Below are 17,781 nucleotides of genomic sequence, written 5' to 3'. Positions count from 1 at the left end.
TGCGGACATGCTCAAATGGGCAAGAAACTGCTTGGATATCAGAAAAGATAAGCACATCACTCAAGTTCATGATGCGTGACAGTATCTACCGACTGCGTGTAGAGCGTGTGACCGGAGTGGCGGCGATGGCAGCGCTAAAAGAGGACATGGACAGCAAGAAAGCTATGGAACGGCTTCATCAACGGTTATGGTCACATCAGCATGGAGACTGTGAAAGGTTTGGAAAACAAACTCGATGTTGGTGTTCAGATGAATGCAAAAGGTCTGGCTATCTTTGAGTGTGTTGCTTGGACTGCCAGTAAGGCAAAGTGAATGTCTATACAAGGATTGTATCGCAGAAGTCCGAGCCTTTGGAGACTCTCATGATGGATATTTGCTCTGTGAATGAGCAGTCTGTGGATGGAGCTACTATGTTTCTCTTCATCAGAGAGGGTCTATAAGGTACAAGTGGCCGTGTTTACTCATAAAGAAGAGTGCAGCAACGTTCCACATCAGCGTTCTGTTGAACAGGCTGCGAACTCGCTTTCACGGGAACAAAGTGCGACGACTTCATTCCGACCAAGGCGGCGCATTTGCAAGAAAGAAGCTAAGTGACTACGGCGACGATCAAGGGATTGAGCAGCAGTTTACGAACGCCTACTATCTGCAAGAGGATGACATTGTGGAGCGTGCTAATGGTGTGGTTATACCAAGGATCAGATAGATGCTGATGGCTACACACATGCCCAGCTCCTTGTGGGGAGAAGACTTTCTGCATGTGGTGACGACGTTGAACTGGTTGCCCACCAAGCTTTTGGGTTTGGTGTTCCCGCATCGGAAACTGTACGAATCTGAGCCAATGCTGGATGACTTGCGTACTTGGGGCTGTATTGCACATGTGCGTGCTCCCTCTGAGTCAAAATAGACGAAAGAAAAGCTGAGCAAGAGCAAGATTGTGTCTATTACTGGGTTACAGCGAGTCAACCCTAGGCTACCAGTACATTGACCTGGTGACAGCTCAAGTGGTAACAGCTCGAAGTGGCAATATGAAGTGGCATGAGGTGTTCACGACTGATGGCACCGACAAAAAGCATCTGTTTTAGAACGCATTCCTTAATGGTGACCGTGCCCTACTTGAGACTGTACCTGTGGCGCGCATCAAGACCAGCATGGAGGCATACCTTCTAGGTTGGTGTGCCGGCATCTCGAGTGCGAGGAAGACACTCGATGCGGTGCCACTCGCTGACGAGCCCGCAGATACTGAGTCCAGCTCGAGTAGGAGTTCGTCATTTGATGACGCACCTGTGGTGTGATGACGGCTGGTGCTGCTGCATCAGCTGTGTTGCAGGAACATGCTAAATAGCCTAAATGGGGATCGAAAGGAAGAAAGCGTTATTAAACGTAGAGCAAAGACTAAAATGCAACGGTGGAGAAGGACACAAGTGGATCCGTTTGGCCTCCGTTAGAGAGCCCTGCCAAAAGCGGTCAAGAAGGAAGCAGAAGCCGAACGTTTGGCTGTCGGATTACGTGGTAGGTCTAGTGCAGGCTATTACTACGGACCTGCAAATCCCAACGACGTACAAACAGGCACGTGCAGGTAAGTACTGGTAGCAGTGGAGAGCTGCAATGTTGGTAGAGCTTCAATCGTTAAAGGGCCATCAAACCTGGAAACTAGTACCCCGCAAGAATACCAAGAAAGTGAAGGTGATTACGTGAAGGTGGGTCTTCGCTGTAAAGCGAAACGAGCGTGAACGGATCAAAAAATTCTAATTACGACTAGGGATCCAATGTATTCAAGCAACAACTTGGAATCACTGCTCTGAGACTTATGCTCCTGAAATCCGGCTCGAAACCATACGTGCGGGCATCTACTACGTTGTACGAAGAGGCTGAGATGTACTCTGGTGAAGACGGCTTTTCTTTATTAAGACTTGGATGAGACCATCTTCATGAAGCACCTCCTGATTTCCAGATGTATGGACCTGGATTCATTTGCAGATTGTTGAAGAGCTTGTACGGACTGAAATAAGCACCAAACGTTTGGAATCGCACGCTTCATGCGAAACTCGTTATGATGGGCTTTACAAGGACGGACTCTGACTATGACCTATATGCGCTGAGGAAGGATGGTGAAGTCAAGTTGCTGCTGACTGATTACGTGAGAATTCTACTACTGATGGAGCCGCCTGACCTGTGCGCCATAATCACCGCCTCATTGCAAGAGACAGTCGAGCTTACGACGATAGGCACAGTCAAGTACCTCTTATGCGTCGGGATTCTGACTGACCGGCCGCGCCGGTAAATTGTGTACTGCTAGAATCAGTACTGGAGGTGTTGAAGCGTTTCCATATGGAGAACTGTAATGGCTGCGCTACACCAGAAGCTGCGACGTCCTCGAAGACCGACGTGCCTGCCTCGAAGGAGTATATTTTCTACAGAGAGTTGGTGGGTGCTCTCCAGTACCTTGTTAGTGCGTCGAGACCTGATATAGCTCATGCTACCCAACAACTGCGCAAGTATATTGCGAGCAACGATCATACGCACTATGCACGAGCCAAGCGAAGGCTGAGTTACCTGAAGGCTACGTGTGACTTTGGACTACTGATGAATGTGAAGCTACAGATTGACGTGCAAGTTAGTGGCTACTCCGATGCTAGTTTGGCGAATGACCCCGTGGATCGATAGAGTATCAGTGGCTACATCACTTTGGGAGACGACAATGTCATCTCCTACGCATCTCGTAAACAGGTGATTAACGCGTTCAGTATCTGCGAAGCTGAGTACGTTGCGATGGCAGAGGCGACCAAGGACTTATTGTGGCTTGCTGGCCTAAGCAAGGCGTTGAGCTGGAAGCATCTAGTACCCCAACTACTTGAAGACAGCCAACATGCCATTGCCTTAACTGCGAAACCTGGCAAGCATTCTAAACTGAAACAAATCCCACATGATAAGATGCAACGTGAAGTTGAAGCGACATACAACACAGCAAATGTTGGCCGAAATCATGACAAAGGCGCTTGCTGTGGTGAACTTTCGCAAGGAAGGTCTTACCTATCGTGTCAAGTGACGACACCGTGTCAGTGAAATGGCTACAACAACGACTACGCTACTGCGTTGACTACTGCTGTTGATGCAGAGGCTGTATCTGAACGACCTTGATGAAGACGATGGCGATCGAGTGGGAGTGTTGCTACTGTGTGGACCGCTATGGCCTGTGTGCTTTTGACTATGCTACTTCGGGGACTACGATGGCTGCGAGGATGCGCGACTACGATGGCTGCGAGGATGCGCGTGAGCGAGCGCGTCGACCTCCAAGTGCGTCACCGAGATCAAGTGGGAGTGGGAGCTTGTGTACTTACCTGCGTGTCGAGTGCCAGTGCCGTGCAGTCTGTCAGTGTCTAGTGCATCTGTCTACGAGCCATCGTCCACTTGCAGAGTTTGCAAGACACACCCCAAGGACACTCATGCGCCTGGCAGTGCAGCTTGCGGCTGCATTACAACCGGCTACACTGCGTACCCATGCGTGCAATGGCGAAGGGGTATACCAAGGACTGTATGCACAAGTACATTGCTGGCTGTGCGCTGCCAAGATGATGTGCTCAAGGAGAGTGTATTCCACTAGGCTTTAGTAGTGATCTATTTTTTGATTTGTATACAAATCTACCTTTTGCGGAAAAGCGGTGTTCTGGTGGAAGCTGCCCCCTTCACTTTGCGTTTTGGCGTCTGCGGTTCATACTATAGTAGCAGCGAGAGCAGCCTCACCAGACACCGCGGTCCTGCCGCGGTCTTTTGCCCGGCACATACGTGCTTTTACATTTCCATTGATTACTTATCTTAAGTTGATCTTTAAGTGTATTTGCCTTTAAACCACACCTACTCTTAGACGTAATCGACACATAGAGAGCAATCTTCCCGTGACGAGCCTTACGTCACCACTGCGCCAGCACCAGACGGACAAACGCATGCAGCCGTTGATCGCCCGGTTTTCAAATGTCTTTCCAGAGCGATTGTCAAATCAGTTGTTTTCAGCACGAGCAATTAAGCATGGAATTACGCTCAGACCAGTGCTAGGTCACACCCTCGTCCCGCTTTTATATGTATCCCGTGGGACAGGAAACCCGCCAGCAGCTCGTGGATTAATGCTAGAGCGGAATTTGGTGCAGGTAAGCAACTCGCCGTGGGTGTCTAAAATATTTGCAGTGCCAAAGAAGAATCCCGAGACGGGCGGGCGCTAAAACAAGCGGGGATGGCTCGAAGCGGTGATCTTGATGATCCGGTCCGCTGGGTATTGATTACCGCCATCTCAACTTGCAAACGGAGGTAGTCAAAACTTTCCCCTTTCGAGAATAGACGATCTGTTTGACAAGATGCAGGGCTCCATCTATTTATTTCGACAATCGATCTAGCGTCCGAATACCATCAGATGTAAATGTATTTGTCGTCGCGCCGACTGACATCGTCCCGGACTTCGCAGGAAGAAAACGGTCGGTTGGCTGCTCCTAAGGCGTTGCAGGAATACCGGCACGTTGACCCGGTTGATGGCGTCAATGTCTTAGGGAACTAAGTATGGAGCATTGTTGTGGAGTATTTATACGATATTTGTGTCTTCAACCCCGCCGCTGGCCTCCATATCGAGCACCTAGACGCATTACTAACCGAGCTCCGCTGGTATCGTCTATATGCTCAAGCGTCTTGACGACTAAAATTGCACGAGGCGTTATCACCCGTATGCATTCAGTCGGCCTGATCTATAGAAAATTCACTCTGAAGGGTGGACCGGACGACCTGAATCCTTTATTGTTTCACAAACCATTTCTTAACAGTTAATTTTAACCACCTCGTTTTTGGTCAAAATATGATCAAGTTGCACTATTTAGCAATAAATAGTTGCGCACGAGTTGACCTGTGCAAAGTATGACCTAAAAAGAGTACCTAACAAGGATCGCTGCTCCGTTTGACTGATCATAATCCCTTTAATTTGTATAATATATAATCTTTTGATAATTACTTTTTGGGTTCAATTAAGCAGCTATTACAATTGACTGATTATCTCATTCAACATTTTGCTTGCGTTATTACAAAGGTACTGTATTACGCACGTACCCGTAATAGTTTAATCCGTTTATCGTTTTAATGCTTCATAGGGTAGACACTTAATGCGTAATGCATGGCTAGATCGCTGTCAAGCTGGTACAGTATTGCTGCATGATCCGTATTCAACAAATTCGTTACAGATATGTAGACATAACTACCAAGTACATGTACAGGCTGTACCTGGTAAGCAATGTCTATGGTAGTATATTGGTCGGGTCGATGGCACTGACTAGTACCATACCGAAATCCTGGCGTGTCGCGACCAACTCTCCTGTACCATTACATATACGGAAGCAACTCCTTCTTATTAGTGTCCGGGACTGAGGGTCCATAGTAGTCTATACAGCTTTGCCGACCTCACTCTTCAATTCTCGTAGCAGCGTACAAGCTGTTTTATTTGGTCTCCTGTTCAAGCCTCTTTATGTGGGTGTGCTACATCATATTAGCGACTGTCGCCGTCCTTGCAAGCTGCGATACGCTTGTTGCCTCTGTACCGACTAAAGTGCTGACAATTTCAACGACTCAGAAAACCAGTGCCCTCAAACGGGTTCTACGTAGCCATGAGACTAACGAAGGGAAGGTGACTGACAAAGCGATATCAACGAAGAACGTGGGTCAGTCGACGTCAATACGTTTGATGATTTGTTTAACTTAAATTGGCTGAACATGGTGCTCGTTGACAGAGTGAAACGTAGGAAACTCTTCAAGAAATGGACCAGAGCACCCGCAAACAAAGTTGATGAAGTGATAAATAAACTTCGCTGGTATCCAAAAGAGATTTCGCTCTGACCGGATTTTATGAACGGAGCTTGTTTTTAGCGTCGTCTTGCATGTTCTGATCTACGAACGGAACCAATACAATTTTCGGGCTAAAGTCGGAAGAAATGTACCGGATTCTATTAGGAACTACAAGAAGACCACTGAGCAATTTCTGTTGGATCTTGTGTCCGTACGAGGAAAGCGAGTGAGCCACTTCTTGTCAGACAGAATTCATTACACTCACCCAAGGTATGACACGTCAGAATACGCAGGACCGACGTAAGAATAAGCGGGTCCTTAGCCATAAAGTGGGGGCTAGTATAGACCATGGTGCCGAGCGCCTACACACTTCACCTCCTCAAGCGTCCATCAGCATCACCACCATCGACAGACCACCTCTGAGGGCAATAACCAACCGCCTTCTACACATAGTCAACCCGTCTTGCGCGTCAAGAAGAAGCGCGGCTCGAAAATAATCAAAATTTACAAGGGTTCAAATAAAAGAAGTCGTGGACGTCTACAAAGCATATTGGGTACCGGTGTAGTACGTACCGTACGTCACGCTGAACGGAGTACTAAAGCTAGCACCCCACGGTGAATAGCGCGTTGTAGGGGACCACAACTGCCGTAAATACGTAATAGTTAATGGGTTGTTAAAGAATGAGACCGGTGCTTTGAAGAAGATAACCGATCGTCTCGAACCGGAGGATCCTGGTATGCCTAAGGAAGCCATTTGGGAGCGTATTTGCTCTGCGTTCTATTGGTCCAACCGTCAGGTGCTTATCAAAGGGTTGACTGAGGAGCAAGTTAATAGCCGCGTCCGTCGGGCTCGCCGCAGATACTACGGATGAGACATTCATGGAGTAGTTGAGGTGCCGCCGTGCTCCAAGGTTAAGGACTTTGCGATCCCGTTATTTCGTTTCCATCTCGTGACTGCCCACCCGGAACCAAATGTACCACCCAGCCGTATACTGGGGTGGGCTCGCCCTGCCCTAAAGGAGCTTCTACTTTACAACAGTGTTTCTCTTTTTATTGACGGTACTTCTAGATGTGTTCCTAGTGGCTTCAATCAATGTCTGATCGTTATGATGGATGACCCGGTTCGGAATATGTACACTCCGGTGTATTTCGTACTCTGTACATTCAAGACGGAGACAATGTACGATGACATCTTGCACCTAACACACCGCGACACCGGCAAAATGATGTCTCCTGCTGAAACTGTCTGTGATTTCGAGCTCAGCCTAATTTCGGCCGTTTAAACTCAATTCCCCAACGTCGAGGTGGTAGGATGCTTCGTTAACTTTAAGTAGGCAATGCGTAGACGAATGAAGGAAGAACGTCTTATGGAAGACAAGATTTTAATAGCCTGGCGTACTTGACATCCTAGCTGTTGTCGATCCTGACCTCATCGACCCAAAGGGTATTTGATGGGTTAAACAAGAGATTAAACGAAAGTGTGCCGACAAATGATGCGTGTACTCCACCCAAGAATGGCGTAAATTCTGGCTGTACTTTCGAAAAACCTGGCTAGAACGGTATTTTATCACGGAGTGGAATGTTTATGGCATCGCGAGCTCGGTAATTGCTCACACTAACAACCTCTTGGAGAGGTTTAACCACAAATGATTGCAGCTTTCAATCCCCATCCCAATCTGCGTCAGTTTGCTTCAGCGATAGGCCGATTGTCAAGTGTCTACGTCAGGAAGCAGGTCAGCATCACTCGAGGACTACGCCGGAAGAAACAGCGGCTACAAATCATAGCACTTCCGCGGGTACCTGGCTTGACTGAGTTTGAAGTGCCACCTGAGTCGGACAGCAGCAATGCCGGTTTTGAAGAGTCTGATGTTTCCCTTGAGTCACTCTGTGGTGAAATTGATGACAACCTGGGCCTGGGTGGATTTACATCGTCGGACGAGGAGCCTATGGGTGATGCTACTGCTGAGGAGCTTATAGATGCAGTGACCACCCCAAAAGACTCAGAGCAGAGGATCATAGAGGCTGCTAATGTGTACGACAACTCATTGGCCTGGGATGGAGATCAAGAGGCTGACAAAGAGAGCAGCTCAGCGGATGACTAATGGTACGTTTCTACAGAGCAACGATGAGCTTAAACTGCATGGTGGTACTTTTGAACTGGTAGCTTCTTGTATACGATTAACACACCATATAATGATCAGATGTTTGCACTGACATGATGATTTTATCTGGAAAAACATTCGGGTATAAGGTCCGGTCAGGGCGGAACCGGCCAGTAAAACATTCTACGTAAGACGTGGCCCATATCGTCGAGCAACTGTTTGATGACAGTACTGCTGACGTCGTCTGGCTAAATTTTTGCAAGCTCTTCTTGCTTTGGAGAGCAGTATTCAGCACCTTTTCATTTAGCATGGCGTTGACACCAACGTAGCTGACAGGAAATCCCATTCCTAATTCCTTAAAGTGACGGTCGCCCCAACGTCGAATGATCTCCCAGTACGGTCAGTAAAAAAGTCAACCCACGTTTTACTGTAGAGAGTAAAGATGAAGCTTGAATCGAGCGCACTTTGCAATTGAAACCATAAATGCGCTGGTTTGATTGCTGTACTTACGAAAGAGGGTGCACTTGTACTGCTACTGGACAGCCCAAATTAAGTAAAAATAAGATATATTTTTTCACGGCAAAGCGCCAAGAATCTGCGACGTGTGATAATTTGAGCACAAACAGCAACGACCACCGAAAATGTGTGTTTTATGTGCAAATTGATTAAGTTCGCAAATGGACACTTCAGAACAGATGTTTTTGTGACTGGTTCCCCTCATGCTTGGGAGATGCCATGTACGAGTACTCGGGGCTAGGCAGGTTCGTGACCGATTTCTTAGCGTCCACACGAGGTGTAAGCTCGATGCAGACGGAGATCTCGCCCTGGCCGACGCTGTGCGTGTCCCACCCATCGCGAAGCGGATGTGTACGTGGGTCGTAGACTCGGTACAAACACAGCGTGAACGTATTTGCCGAGACGAACAAAACGTTGATGAAGATAATGAACCAATTAGTGATCAGGACGCCGTATACGAGCCAAATTGAGCTGTTCGCTAGTCCAGCGATGACCATGTGCACGTTGATAAAGACAGCCGTCTTGTGCTTTAGCACCTGGAACAATTTTTCCATTGGCGCTCCGTAGAGACACATGCCTGCAAAGTCCGCGAGGATGCCTACGACCGTGCCGACGCTCCTAATTGACTGACCAGTGTAGCCTTGACCGCCGACGACGGCGTAGATTGTGATGAGAATGAGAGCGGAGAGGAAGACAGCGAAAGTTCGAGCCACGTAGCGTTTGTCCGAGCAGTAGTAAGTGTAGATACAGAGGAACACGACGGCGCAGCACTCGCCATATAGGAAACACGCGAAGACGGGGAACCACATACCCTCAATATAGCCGTACATCATCCTGCAGGTGAAAGGTTTGTAAAAAATATTGACAAGTTGGTGAAGTTCAAGGGGATGTGTGCGTACCAGACGTGGGAATTTGCTAGAAGTGCCGCAAGGGGTGTGACAGATGCGACACCGACGTGTTTCTGTTGATGGATGCGGTACATGAGCAGCGATGGACTGGAGACCATGCAGATTGTCGCCATACCGGCGAGGACGCGAAATACCAATACTGCGGTGTCAGACATGGCTGTGTTGGAGATTAGATAGAGGGAGGCACACGGCCAAATGAAGAATGAAAGTAGACAGGGTATTTGTGTGTCGGAGGTAAGACAGCAAGCCGTGTCGCCTCTTATGAGCTCGTCTGTTTTGCTCGAAAGTTTGGCACGCTCAGTTGTAGGATGTTCCCGGTTCGCACCAAGTCCACGCGAAGACGTGGCAAGCCTTGTCTCACAGAGTCAGTGAGATCATCGGAACAATCCCGTGGTCGTACACGGTAAGCCCACGGTCTCTGCACGGCGTCGTCCAAGCAGTGTGATTCACACTCTTCGTCATCGAAAGATACCCAAGGCTGAGCCAGGGACACAACTTGTCGAACATACTTCTATCGCAGAGGCTAGACAGATGCCACGACTTGTCTGAGTTTGAGAAAAATGGCATGGTGGCAAGAATTCATACTTTGTGCTCTCAAGCCTCAGTGACTTTCTGACTCTCGCCATGACGAAAACTTGATATGACGCACGGTACATGCACCTGTAAGGGACGTTTGGTAAAAGACAAGTCGATCTGTGACAGGTGTCCATGCACCACAAAAGTGAATGCCCTTGGACTTGAGGGCCGAAGCTATCGAGCCATTATCATATTCGCCACGTATCAAACATGTGCACCAAGTATAACGTCACAACCGCCACGCCATCACTGCAGCAACTTCAGAAACTGGAAATCTTCCCAACGCGGTGTTCCGAGCTCTTATCGCCGTCATTCCTAGACACAATCGACCACATTGAGATCAACGACACGGTAGAGCGCGACGGCGTCGTGTTCTACCGCATCGACGTGTTCCTAACACATAAAACTTCGCACATCCCAACGATCAAGTCTACCGTCGTCTCCGATCAACCAGATTACCAGCTTGAACGGCGCTTCAACGAGTTTGCCAACCTTCGCTACAAGGTCTGGATGTATGCACAACGGCAACATGAAGACGGATACAGGTGTCAATATTGCAGCGAATTTATGAGCTTCATCATCCACTCAATGTCCCAGCCGCGCGCGTTGATCAAACTAGCTACAGGTGTGCAAACACGCAAAAAACTACTCGCTGCCTTCTGCAACGTCTTCATCACGAAAGCTCAAGCCCACAAGGCGCATTTCCCAGGTTGGTGTACAGGATACCCGAGCATTCCCCACGTCGTCGACGATTTCTTTCGTAAGTAATTTTTTAAATCCTTAAGTTGCTTGAAAGAAAACACATTTTATTCTTTCTCTGCAAATTTGGCCAATTGCACTTCCTCCTGCAACTTAAATGTCGAGCAACAGACGCTCCGGGTTCTCGATCTTGTCGGCAATGGCCTTAAGGCACGTGACGCCCTCACGGCCGTCAATGAGGCGGTGGTCGTACGTGAGCGCCAGGTACATCATGGGCCGCGCGACGACCTCTCCGTCCACCACGACCGGTCGCATTTTGGTGCCGTGCATGCCGAGGATGCCGGACTGCGGCAGGTTAATGATCGGCGTGCCCATAAGCGAGCCGAAGACGCCGCCGTTCGAGATGGTAAAGTTGCCGCCGGTCATCTCCTCGAGCGTCAGTTTGCCGTCACGCGCGCGAGCCGCGAGCTCGGCCAGACCCTTTTCCACATCAGCGAAGCTCATAGACTCGGTGTTCTTCAACACAGGCGTCACTAGACCCTTAGGGGTCGACACAGCAACACTCATGTCAACGTAGTCACGGTAAACGATCTCCTGGTGCTCGTCGTCGATCATAGCGTTGACGCCGGGCACCTCAAGTAGTGCCGACGCACTGGCTTTAACGAAAGCAGACATGAAACCCAGCTTAACGCCGTGTTTGGCCTCGAACGCGTCCTTGTATTGCTTACGTAGACCCATAAGCTTAGACATGTCGACCTCCTGGAACGTCGTGAGGCTGGCCGCCGTGTTTTGCGACTCTTTCAGGCGCTCGGCTGTGCGCAGACGCATGCGGCTCATCTTCTCGCGACGAGACGCGCGCTCAGGCGTGGCTAGTAGCGGGTTAGTGCCGGCAGCCGGTTCGGGCGTGGCGGCAGGTGCCGGCGTCGATGCCGGTGCCGGCGTGGGAGTAGAAGCCGGAGCTTCCGGCACGGGCGAAGAGGCGGGCGCCTCACCACCGAACACCATAGAGAAGAGCGGCACGCCGATCTCCACCGTCTGGTCTACATCAGCCAGCGTCTTGGTGATGGTGCCGGCCTTGGGAGCACGGACGTCCACGCTCACCTTGTCTGTCTCGAGCACGACGACGACTTCGTCCTCAGCCACATAGTCTCCGGACTTCTTGATCCACTCCACGATGGTTCCTTCCGAGATGGAGTCACCCATGGACGGCACAGGCACGGTAGTCTCCTCGCCGGACGGAGCTGCGGCAGCCGGCGCGGCTTCCGTCTTGGTCTCCGGCTTGGTCTCCTGCGCGCTCTCGGCGCCCGCAGCGCCCTTGACGATCTGGAACAATGGCGAGCCTACCGTTACGTTGTCATCGATGGCGGCCAGCTGCTGGCCCATGGCGCCGGCAAAGGGCGCGCGCACGTCCACGCTCACCTTGTCCGTCTCGAGCACGACAACGACCTCGTCCTCGGCCACAGCGTCTCCTGGTTGCTTGAGCCACTCCACAACGGTTCCCTCCGAGATTGAGTCACCCATAGACGGAACAGGCACGTCCGTAGCATCGCCAGAGCTCGAGAAACCGCGGAACTGCACGGCTGACGCGGCGTTCAGACGCTGCGCACGCACAGACACAGCGCTGGCGCCGCGCAGCTTCAGTGCGCTGGAACTGGATGAGCGAGCAGCCAAAACGCCAGCGCTGCTACTGATTGATGTGAGGGAGCGACGCGCGGCGCCATTGGCACGCGCGGCGGCACGAAGCAGGACACGTCCGGAGCCGTGCATTGTGTAATCTCAGCCTCTAAATGCAGATTGGGAGATGAGAGTGAAGGGGGTACGGTGTGGTGCACACCATTTCGTTTGAGTTGCTGTTTGTGCATTGTGCTACTTCTGTAAACCCTAGATTGGATGAACGCAACAGCATCCTGTGGTGACTTGCACTGAGTAAGGCGGAACTACAGGTACGAATCCTCAAACAGCTGCTCACGGGACTTAACATGTGCATGACGCGTCTCACGTGGACGGAAAACTTCAGATACCGGTACCTCTACTGTCAACTACTACAAAGTATTGAATAAAAATACAAGTTGCATTTGCTAATTTAAAATCGCCTAATCATCAGTACTTGTACGTGAAAAGCAACTGAAATAATACGATGTAGTACTTCACACTCAGCAAGCTCGCTAGAATCAACTATCCTATCTACAATCCGTAGCTCTTGTAAAACCCTCTTAATCGGTTAAAATAGCCACTCTTGTAGAATGAAAAAATGACCTCCAATGCTCCACAACCCCCCTCCTCGAGTATCATAGTCGCTGCAGATTTTGCACCTTTTGTTGTTGTCCGCAGCATCCGTGTATTCATTGAAATCGTTGGCCACTCGGTATATGGTTTCGACTCACAATATCTTCCTTTAACGGATTCGGGAGGTCCACCACCACGTCATATCCTTTACAAATCCAAGCTCTTACAAAAACCTGCCGAGGGGAGTGTACTTCACCGCAGTGGTAGCGAGGACCACTGTGGCTGCCACGAGAGCTTCTAACGTCATGCTATCGTTGGACTTTTGTCTGGTGTTCTGCTAGGAAAATTGCCCGTTAAAATGTCGCCATGCGTTGTACCGAATGCTGGACTTGTCCAGCCCCACGTGATTTATCTTTAGTAAGCATACCCATCAGTGTAAGGTGCAGCAGCAAGTCGTCACGTGGCAGTGGAGAGCGACCATTACATATCCATTCGGCTTCATCTTTCAGCACCCCTTCGCTCATCTAGACACCCATAGTGTCCATCAATCAGATTTTCTTGGCCATTGACAAGTTTAAAATTGGAGCACAGCAACAAAATAACTTGTCCGAACTCGAATTCTGTCCCGCAGAGTTTTGTTTCATCTCTCGAAATTACTTTGCCCAAATACTCGTGTCATCTTTGCCAAATACTTGATCTTTTCGTTACCGGCTAAACGTCACACACACATCGGAAATTAAGAGATTAAACGCCATTGCGTCTTCTAGGTTCCTGACGAGTCCTAATGCACGACGAACGGCACCGCTAAGACATCGGAAGGCTCGGACTTTATTTGGATTTCCACTAGTCACGTCCCTCACTTCGGTAGAGTCTTTAGGTCTACGTGCCGTTTTTTGGTACATCATCAACTCTGCGGTCTCGGGATAGTGAATGCTGTAAGTTTTCGGAAGGCGTACCAATACTTTTACATGACCAAGGCCAGTCGCGACTTGGAGCTCGTCGATTGGCAGTCGGACGTCTTTGAGCACCAAGCTTCATTCCAGCACCATTTAGCTTCATCATACCGCTTGTATCACTCACACACCGTCTTCCATATCGTTTTCCGTTACCCACGTGCTGTTCTTCTTTGCCAGGAAGAGCTGAAGCTCACTAGCATCGCATTGGGTACCGTGGGTATTTTTCGCCGTGATCGCCTTACGCAACCTACCTCAGCAACAATCGCACAAAAGATCCTCACCATGTTTCTCGACGCGGTGAATCTCTAAAATGACGGAATAAATTGGGATGGTCTGCTTTTGTAAAGAACGGACCCAGTCAGTCGGTTTCTCTCACACGTAATGTAGAAGAAGAAAATAACCTCGAGTACATTAACTCTTTCCGTGTACTTACAGTTCCTTTTAATATTTTTATATTTGTCTCAAATTATCACACGTCGCAGATTATTATACCTTGCTCGTTCAAAGGAGACATATTTCCCAGACTCAACGTCTCCGTTGACAGCGCACGCTGCGACGATTGCTGTATCGGTATCAGTGTTCCTTCCTCCTTCATCTTCACGAACCAATGTGTCAATTCCGGTGCCCATAGAGGCGATTCCCGCATACTTTGCTGCATTTCCGTGTCCATGGCGCCAGGAGCGTATGAGAACACTCGCACTTTGTTGCAAGCCGCTTGTTCCGTAGCAAGGACTCGGAAGTGCATCTTCCGCGCAGCTTTAGCAGTACAGTACTGACTTAACGTCGAATACGGTGCAATAGCTGACTCGACGACACGTTGAAGATAATCAACTTCGCTCTATCATTCGAACTTGGCTGCTTTGTCATCTCATGTCTTGAGGCCCCAAATACATCAAGGAAGCGCTTGTTGAGCCACATGACTGACGTCACGTTGAGCTCGAAGTGTCGAGCCATTTCACTCGGTAAAGGACACTCCTGAGCGAATCCTAAGCTTCCAAGAGCGCCGGCATTGTGCACGAGAAAAATAGTATCGTACTGTGCCGACCATCTGTGGTCAACTGGGCCAAAACATTGTCGACTTTCTTGGTATAGCCGACACTTTCGCTAAGGTCCACGCTTTGGATGAAGATCTGGAGGTTTTCAGCTTGTTGTAGCGAATTTCGAGCGTCTTGAACCAGTTGCGCAGTCTCCTTCAGACCATCTTCATCTCGAGCCCATAAAAACTATCGAATTGACTGATGAGAAAGCCGAAAACTTTTAAATAAAAATAGTATTTAGTACCAGATCCAGGCAAGTTCGCGAGTGAAGTCTAGAGCTAAACAGCGTCCAAAACCCCTCGAGACGCCAGTCACTAGCACTGCAGAGCGCATGGACGACGCTTGATGTAAAAAAAAAGATACTTTTCGTGTAGCCAACTATGGAATGTAGCCCTGTCAGAGAAATGTAGCCATGTTGAAGAAATGTAGCCAAGTTGATCACTTCAACTTGCTGACGGTAATTTGTACTTCTCATGAGGCTTCCACTTACCCAGCAGAATCAGCCGCCGCTTTACGTCCATGGAGATCTCCACTGCATCCGGCAGCGTCACCATCTCCACATCTCCAATATTTTCAGCCGATTCGCCTTTTTCTGTCGAAGTCGCTTCATCACTGGACTTGTAGGTCGTCGTACTTCATCTTCCGATTCGCTTTCTGCGCTGATATCAGGTGCTTCTGCTGCGCTTTTAGCAAATAAAACCATCTGGCGATTGTGTCGTGTAGCCATAGGCTTCGCAGCATCTTGCCAGGCCAAGGCGTACGTCTGCCAGTAGAAAAATACGGCACTTCTTAGACGCTGCGAGTGGTAAATTACGGCATTTTCGAGCTGTTGCCGTCTTTGCTGTCGCTCACGAGCCCAGCGTAGCCAGGAGATCAATAGATTTCTGGCAATGTTACGCTCTCGCTTAAGTAGCGCCACTTCACAGCGACGTCTTAAGTCGACGACCCGCTCCCACGACTGGAAAATGATCTGCTGGACGTGGTGATTCGCCACCGACTGCAGCTTAATAACACACGAGAGCAGCACAAAGCGACGTTCGCGCTGTTTCTTCGCTGCAGCTTGCCACACTGCGAAACTTTGACGAAACAGTGTAGCCATCTCATGCGCTGCAGCTTGTTCCAATTGCTCATCTCGTCGTAGCTGACTCGCTACTGTTGCGCGGTTCCAGCACCGTAAAGCTACACGTAGTAAACGCTGCTCAGCGTGCATTAACGCTAGTCGTTTACCTTGTTCTTTATTGACCAATTGCTGCCATTGCCGGAAAAGTTGGTGAGTTTTTTGCTTCTTTTTTCTTGTCTTGAAAGACTCACAAAGTTTCCGCCAGTGTTGATGTTTCGTTGTAACTTTCTGCCAAGCTACGAGCCATTTCGTCGCCTTGGAACGCAGTAGAAACTCGTCAAAGCGTATGGCTACACTACACTTTACTGCAAAACGCCACAGCTGTATGTGTTTTCGCAGTACAAAACGCTGATACAGACGACCGATACGTCGTACCCGACCAAACTCTCGCCAACGACGCACTGCTCGATGTCCACGGTAGATAAAAAGCTGCGTAATTGCAGTCTGAGCTTGTTCACGGGACTGAATCGAGCATTGAGTGTAATGTAGCCATCTTTTCAATCTTGTACCCATGTGCAAGATGGCTGCGCTCCGCAAGGCCACGTCCTTGGCCACTCGTTCCTTCACATATCTTCTCCATCGAATCCAGACGTCACGTTGTTGCAGCTTCGCACTCTTAGATCGACAGCTAGAAATCACAAAACTTTGCCATTTTCGCGTATTTTTCCATCTGTTCCAGAATATAAAATACCGTCGTAATTTATTCCGACGAGCTGCCTCAAGACACCAAGCCACTCGCTTCTGTCGTTCACTCCATCGTCTCCACCTGCCCAACATTTCAGGAAGTAAACTATCATACCGTCGATTTCTAAAGTATTCCAGTACTAATCGAGCTCGCTTCGAGCGCGTTTGAAGCTCTTTTAGTTTCCGAGCTGCACGTCGTAAGTAAAATATTCGCATAGCTACCTCAACTCGCTGTGTTTCTCGTCGAGTTTCACTCACTACCTTACGGTAGTCATGACTCCAGAGTAACCAGAACTTTGTGAGTAAACGCGCTTGATAATACACGTCCAAACTGCTGTAAAGATGCCGAGATTCGCCCACATGGAACCTCCACGCATGCCAATGTTTCTTAAGTTGTCGTCGCTCTCGTCTCGCCATCTCGGTGGTCACTAGCACCCACAACTCGCGTTCACGTAGACGGTCTTTCTGCAGCTGTTTAACTCGCGTCACAAGCTCAGCCCACGCACGGAAAATTGTACGACTACAAGCTGCTTGCCGCTGCGTCGTCATCTTGAAAAGAACGACGCGAATCTTGCGTTTTTGGTAAGTAAAATATTGCCAAAAGTGAAAGAAAAACTGCTGTCGACGCATCCGATAGAAGAGCTGAGCGTGGAAAATCTGCCTCCAACGATGCCAAGCTTGAGGCAGATCCCAAGTCACTTGAAACCGCTGGATAACGCGAGCTTTTTGAGCTAGCGCCTGCCCTAATGTTACGACGTTTAGAGCCGAATTCGAGTCACACTTTAACGCATTTCTAACCGTAATACCGTCCTCATTTTCAACCGTAGTCTCAAGTGAAGTAGAGGGTGACTCTGACGCTACGAAGAGAAGAGTTGCCAGTCGTTTACGGTGTGCGGTAAGCCGCTGCCATAACATAAAACGGAAGCGGAGATGGCTCCCCAGTGCCACTTTAACCAGTAACTTTCGGCAACGAGCGTGGGCTTGACTCTGTTGTTTCCACGAGGTGAACACCATTGTTACAAGTTGTAACCACTGTCTTTTAGTCGACTTAGCTCGAAAATCTCGAATACGGTGCGTCGAAGTTACAGTGTTACGCCAATTTTGGAACTTTGACGCCACTAAGTGTAACTCGTTAGAGCCGATCAT

General features: G+C 49.2%; 5 protein-coding genes across 5 annotated transcripts; 1 reads left to right on the top strand and 4 right to left on the bottom strand.

Annotated features, from left to right (window-relative positions):
• Positions 1–8,599: 8,599 nt before the first annotated feature.
• Positions 8,600–9,676, bottom strand: PITG_15707 (MtN3-like protein; the record flags this gene model as incomplete). Its single annotated transcript, XM_002897939.1, has 2 exons — positions 8,600–9,263; positions 9,329–9,676. The coding sequence occupies 2 exons, from the start codon at positions 9,490–9,492 to the stop codon at positions 8,600–8,602; spliced, it is 828 nt and encodes a 275-aa protein (XP_002897985.1).
• A 447-nt stretch (positions 9,677–10,123) lies between these two features.
• On the top strand, positions 10,124–10,681 carry PITG_15706 (uncharacterized protein; the record flags this gene model as incomplete). The annotated part of the gene is made up of 2 exons (XM_002897938.1): positions 10,124–10,538; positions 10,623–10,681. The coding sequence occupies 2 exons, from the start codon at positions 10,124–10,126 to the stop codon at positions 10,679–10,681; spliced, it is 474 nt and encodes a 157-aa protein (XP_002897984.1).
• On the bottom strand, positions 10,666–12,402 carry PITG_15705 (dihydrolipoamide succinyltransferase, putative; the record flags this gene model as incomplete). Its single annotated transcript, XM_002897937.1, has 1 exon — positions 10,666–12,402. The coding sequence occupies one exon, from the start codon at positions 12,377–12,379 to the stop codon at positions 10,766–10,768; it is 1,614 nt and encodes a 537-aa protein (XP_002897983.1).
• A 390-nt stretch (positions 12,403–12,792) lies between these two features.
• On the bottom strand, positions 12,793–14,748 carry PITG_15704 (uncharacterized protein; the record flags this gene model as incomplete). Its single annotated transcript, XM_002897936.1, has 5 exons — positions 12,793–12,796; positions 13,216–13,250; positions 13,795–13,856; positions 14,287–14,632; positions 14,686–14,748. The coding sequence occupies 5 exons, from the start codon at positions 14,746–14,748 to the stop codon at positions 12,793–12,795; spliced, it is 510 nt and encodes a 169-aa protein (XP_002897982.1).
• A 630-nt stretch (positions 14,749–15,378) lies between these two features.
• PITG_23058 (uncharacterized protein) lies at positions 15,379–17,550 on the bottom strand (the record flags this gene model as incomplete). Its single annotated transcript, XM_002897935.1, has 1 exon — positions 15,379–17,550. The coding sequence occupies one exon, from the start codon at positions 17,548–17,550 to the stop codon at positions 15,379–15,381; it is 2,172 nt and encodes a 723-aa protein (XP_002897981.1).
• Positions 17,551–17,781: the final 231 nt, after the last annotated feature.

The sequence above is a fragment of the Phytophthora infestans genome, genomic scaffold, assembly GCF_000142945.1.
Source record: "Phytophthora infestans T30-4 supercont1.40 genomic scaffold, whole genome shotgun sequence".
Classification (NCBI taxonomy): Eukaryota; Oomycota; class Peronosporomycetes; order Peronosporales; family Peronosporaceae; genus Phytophthora; species Phytophthora infestans.
The sequence above is the reverse complement of the archived record's forward strand: the minus strand, read 5'-3'. Positions and strand labels throughout refer to the sequence as shown.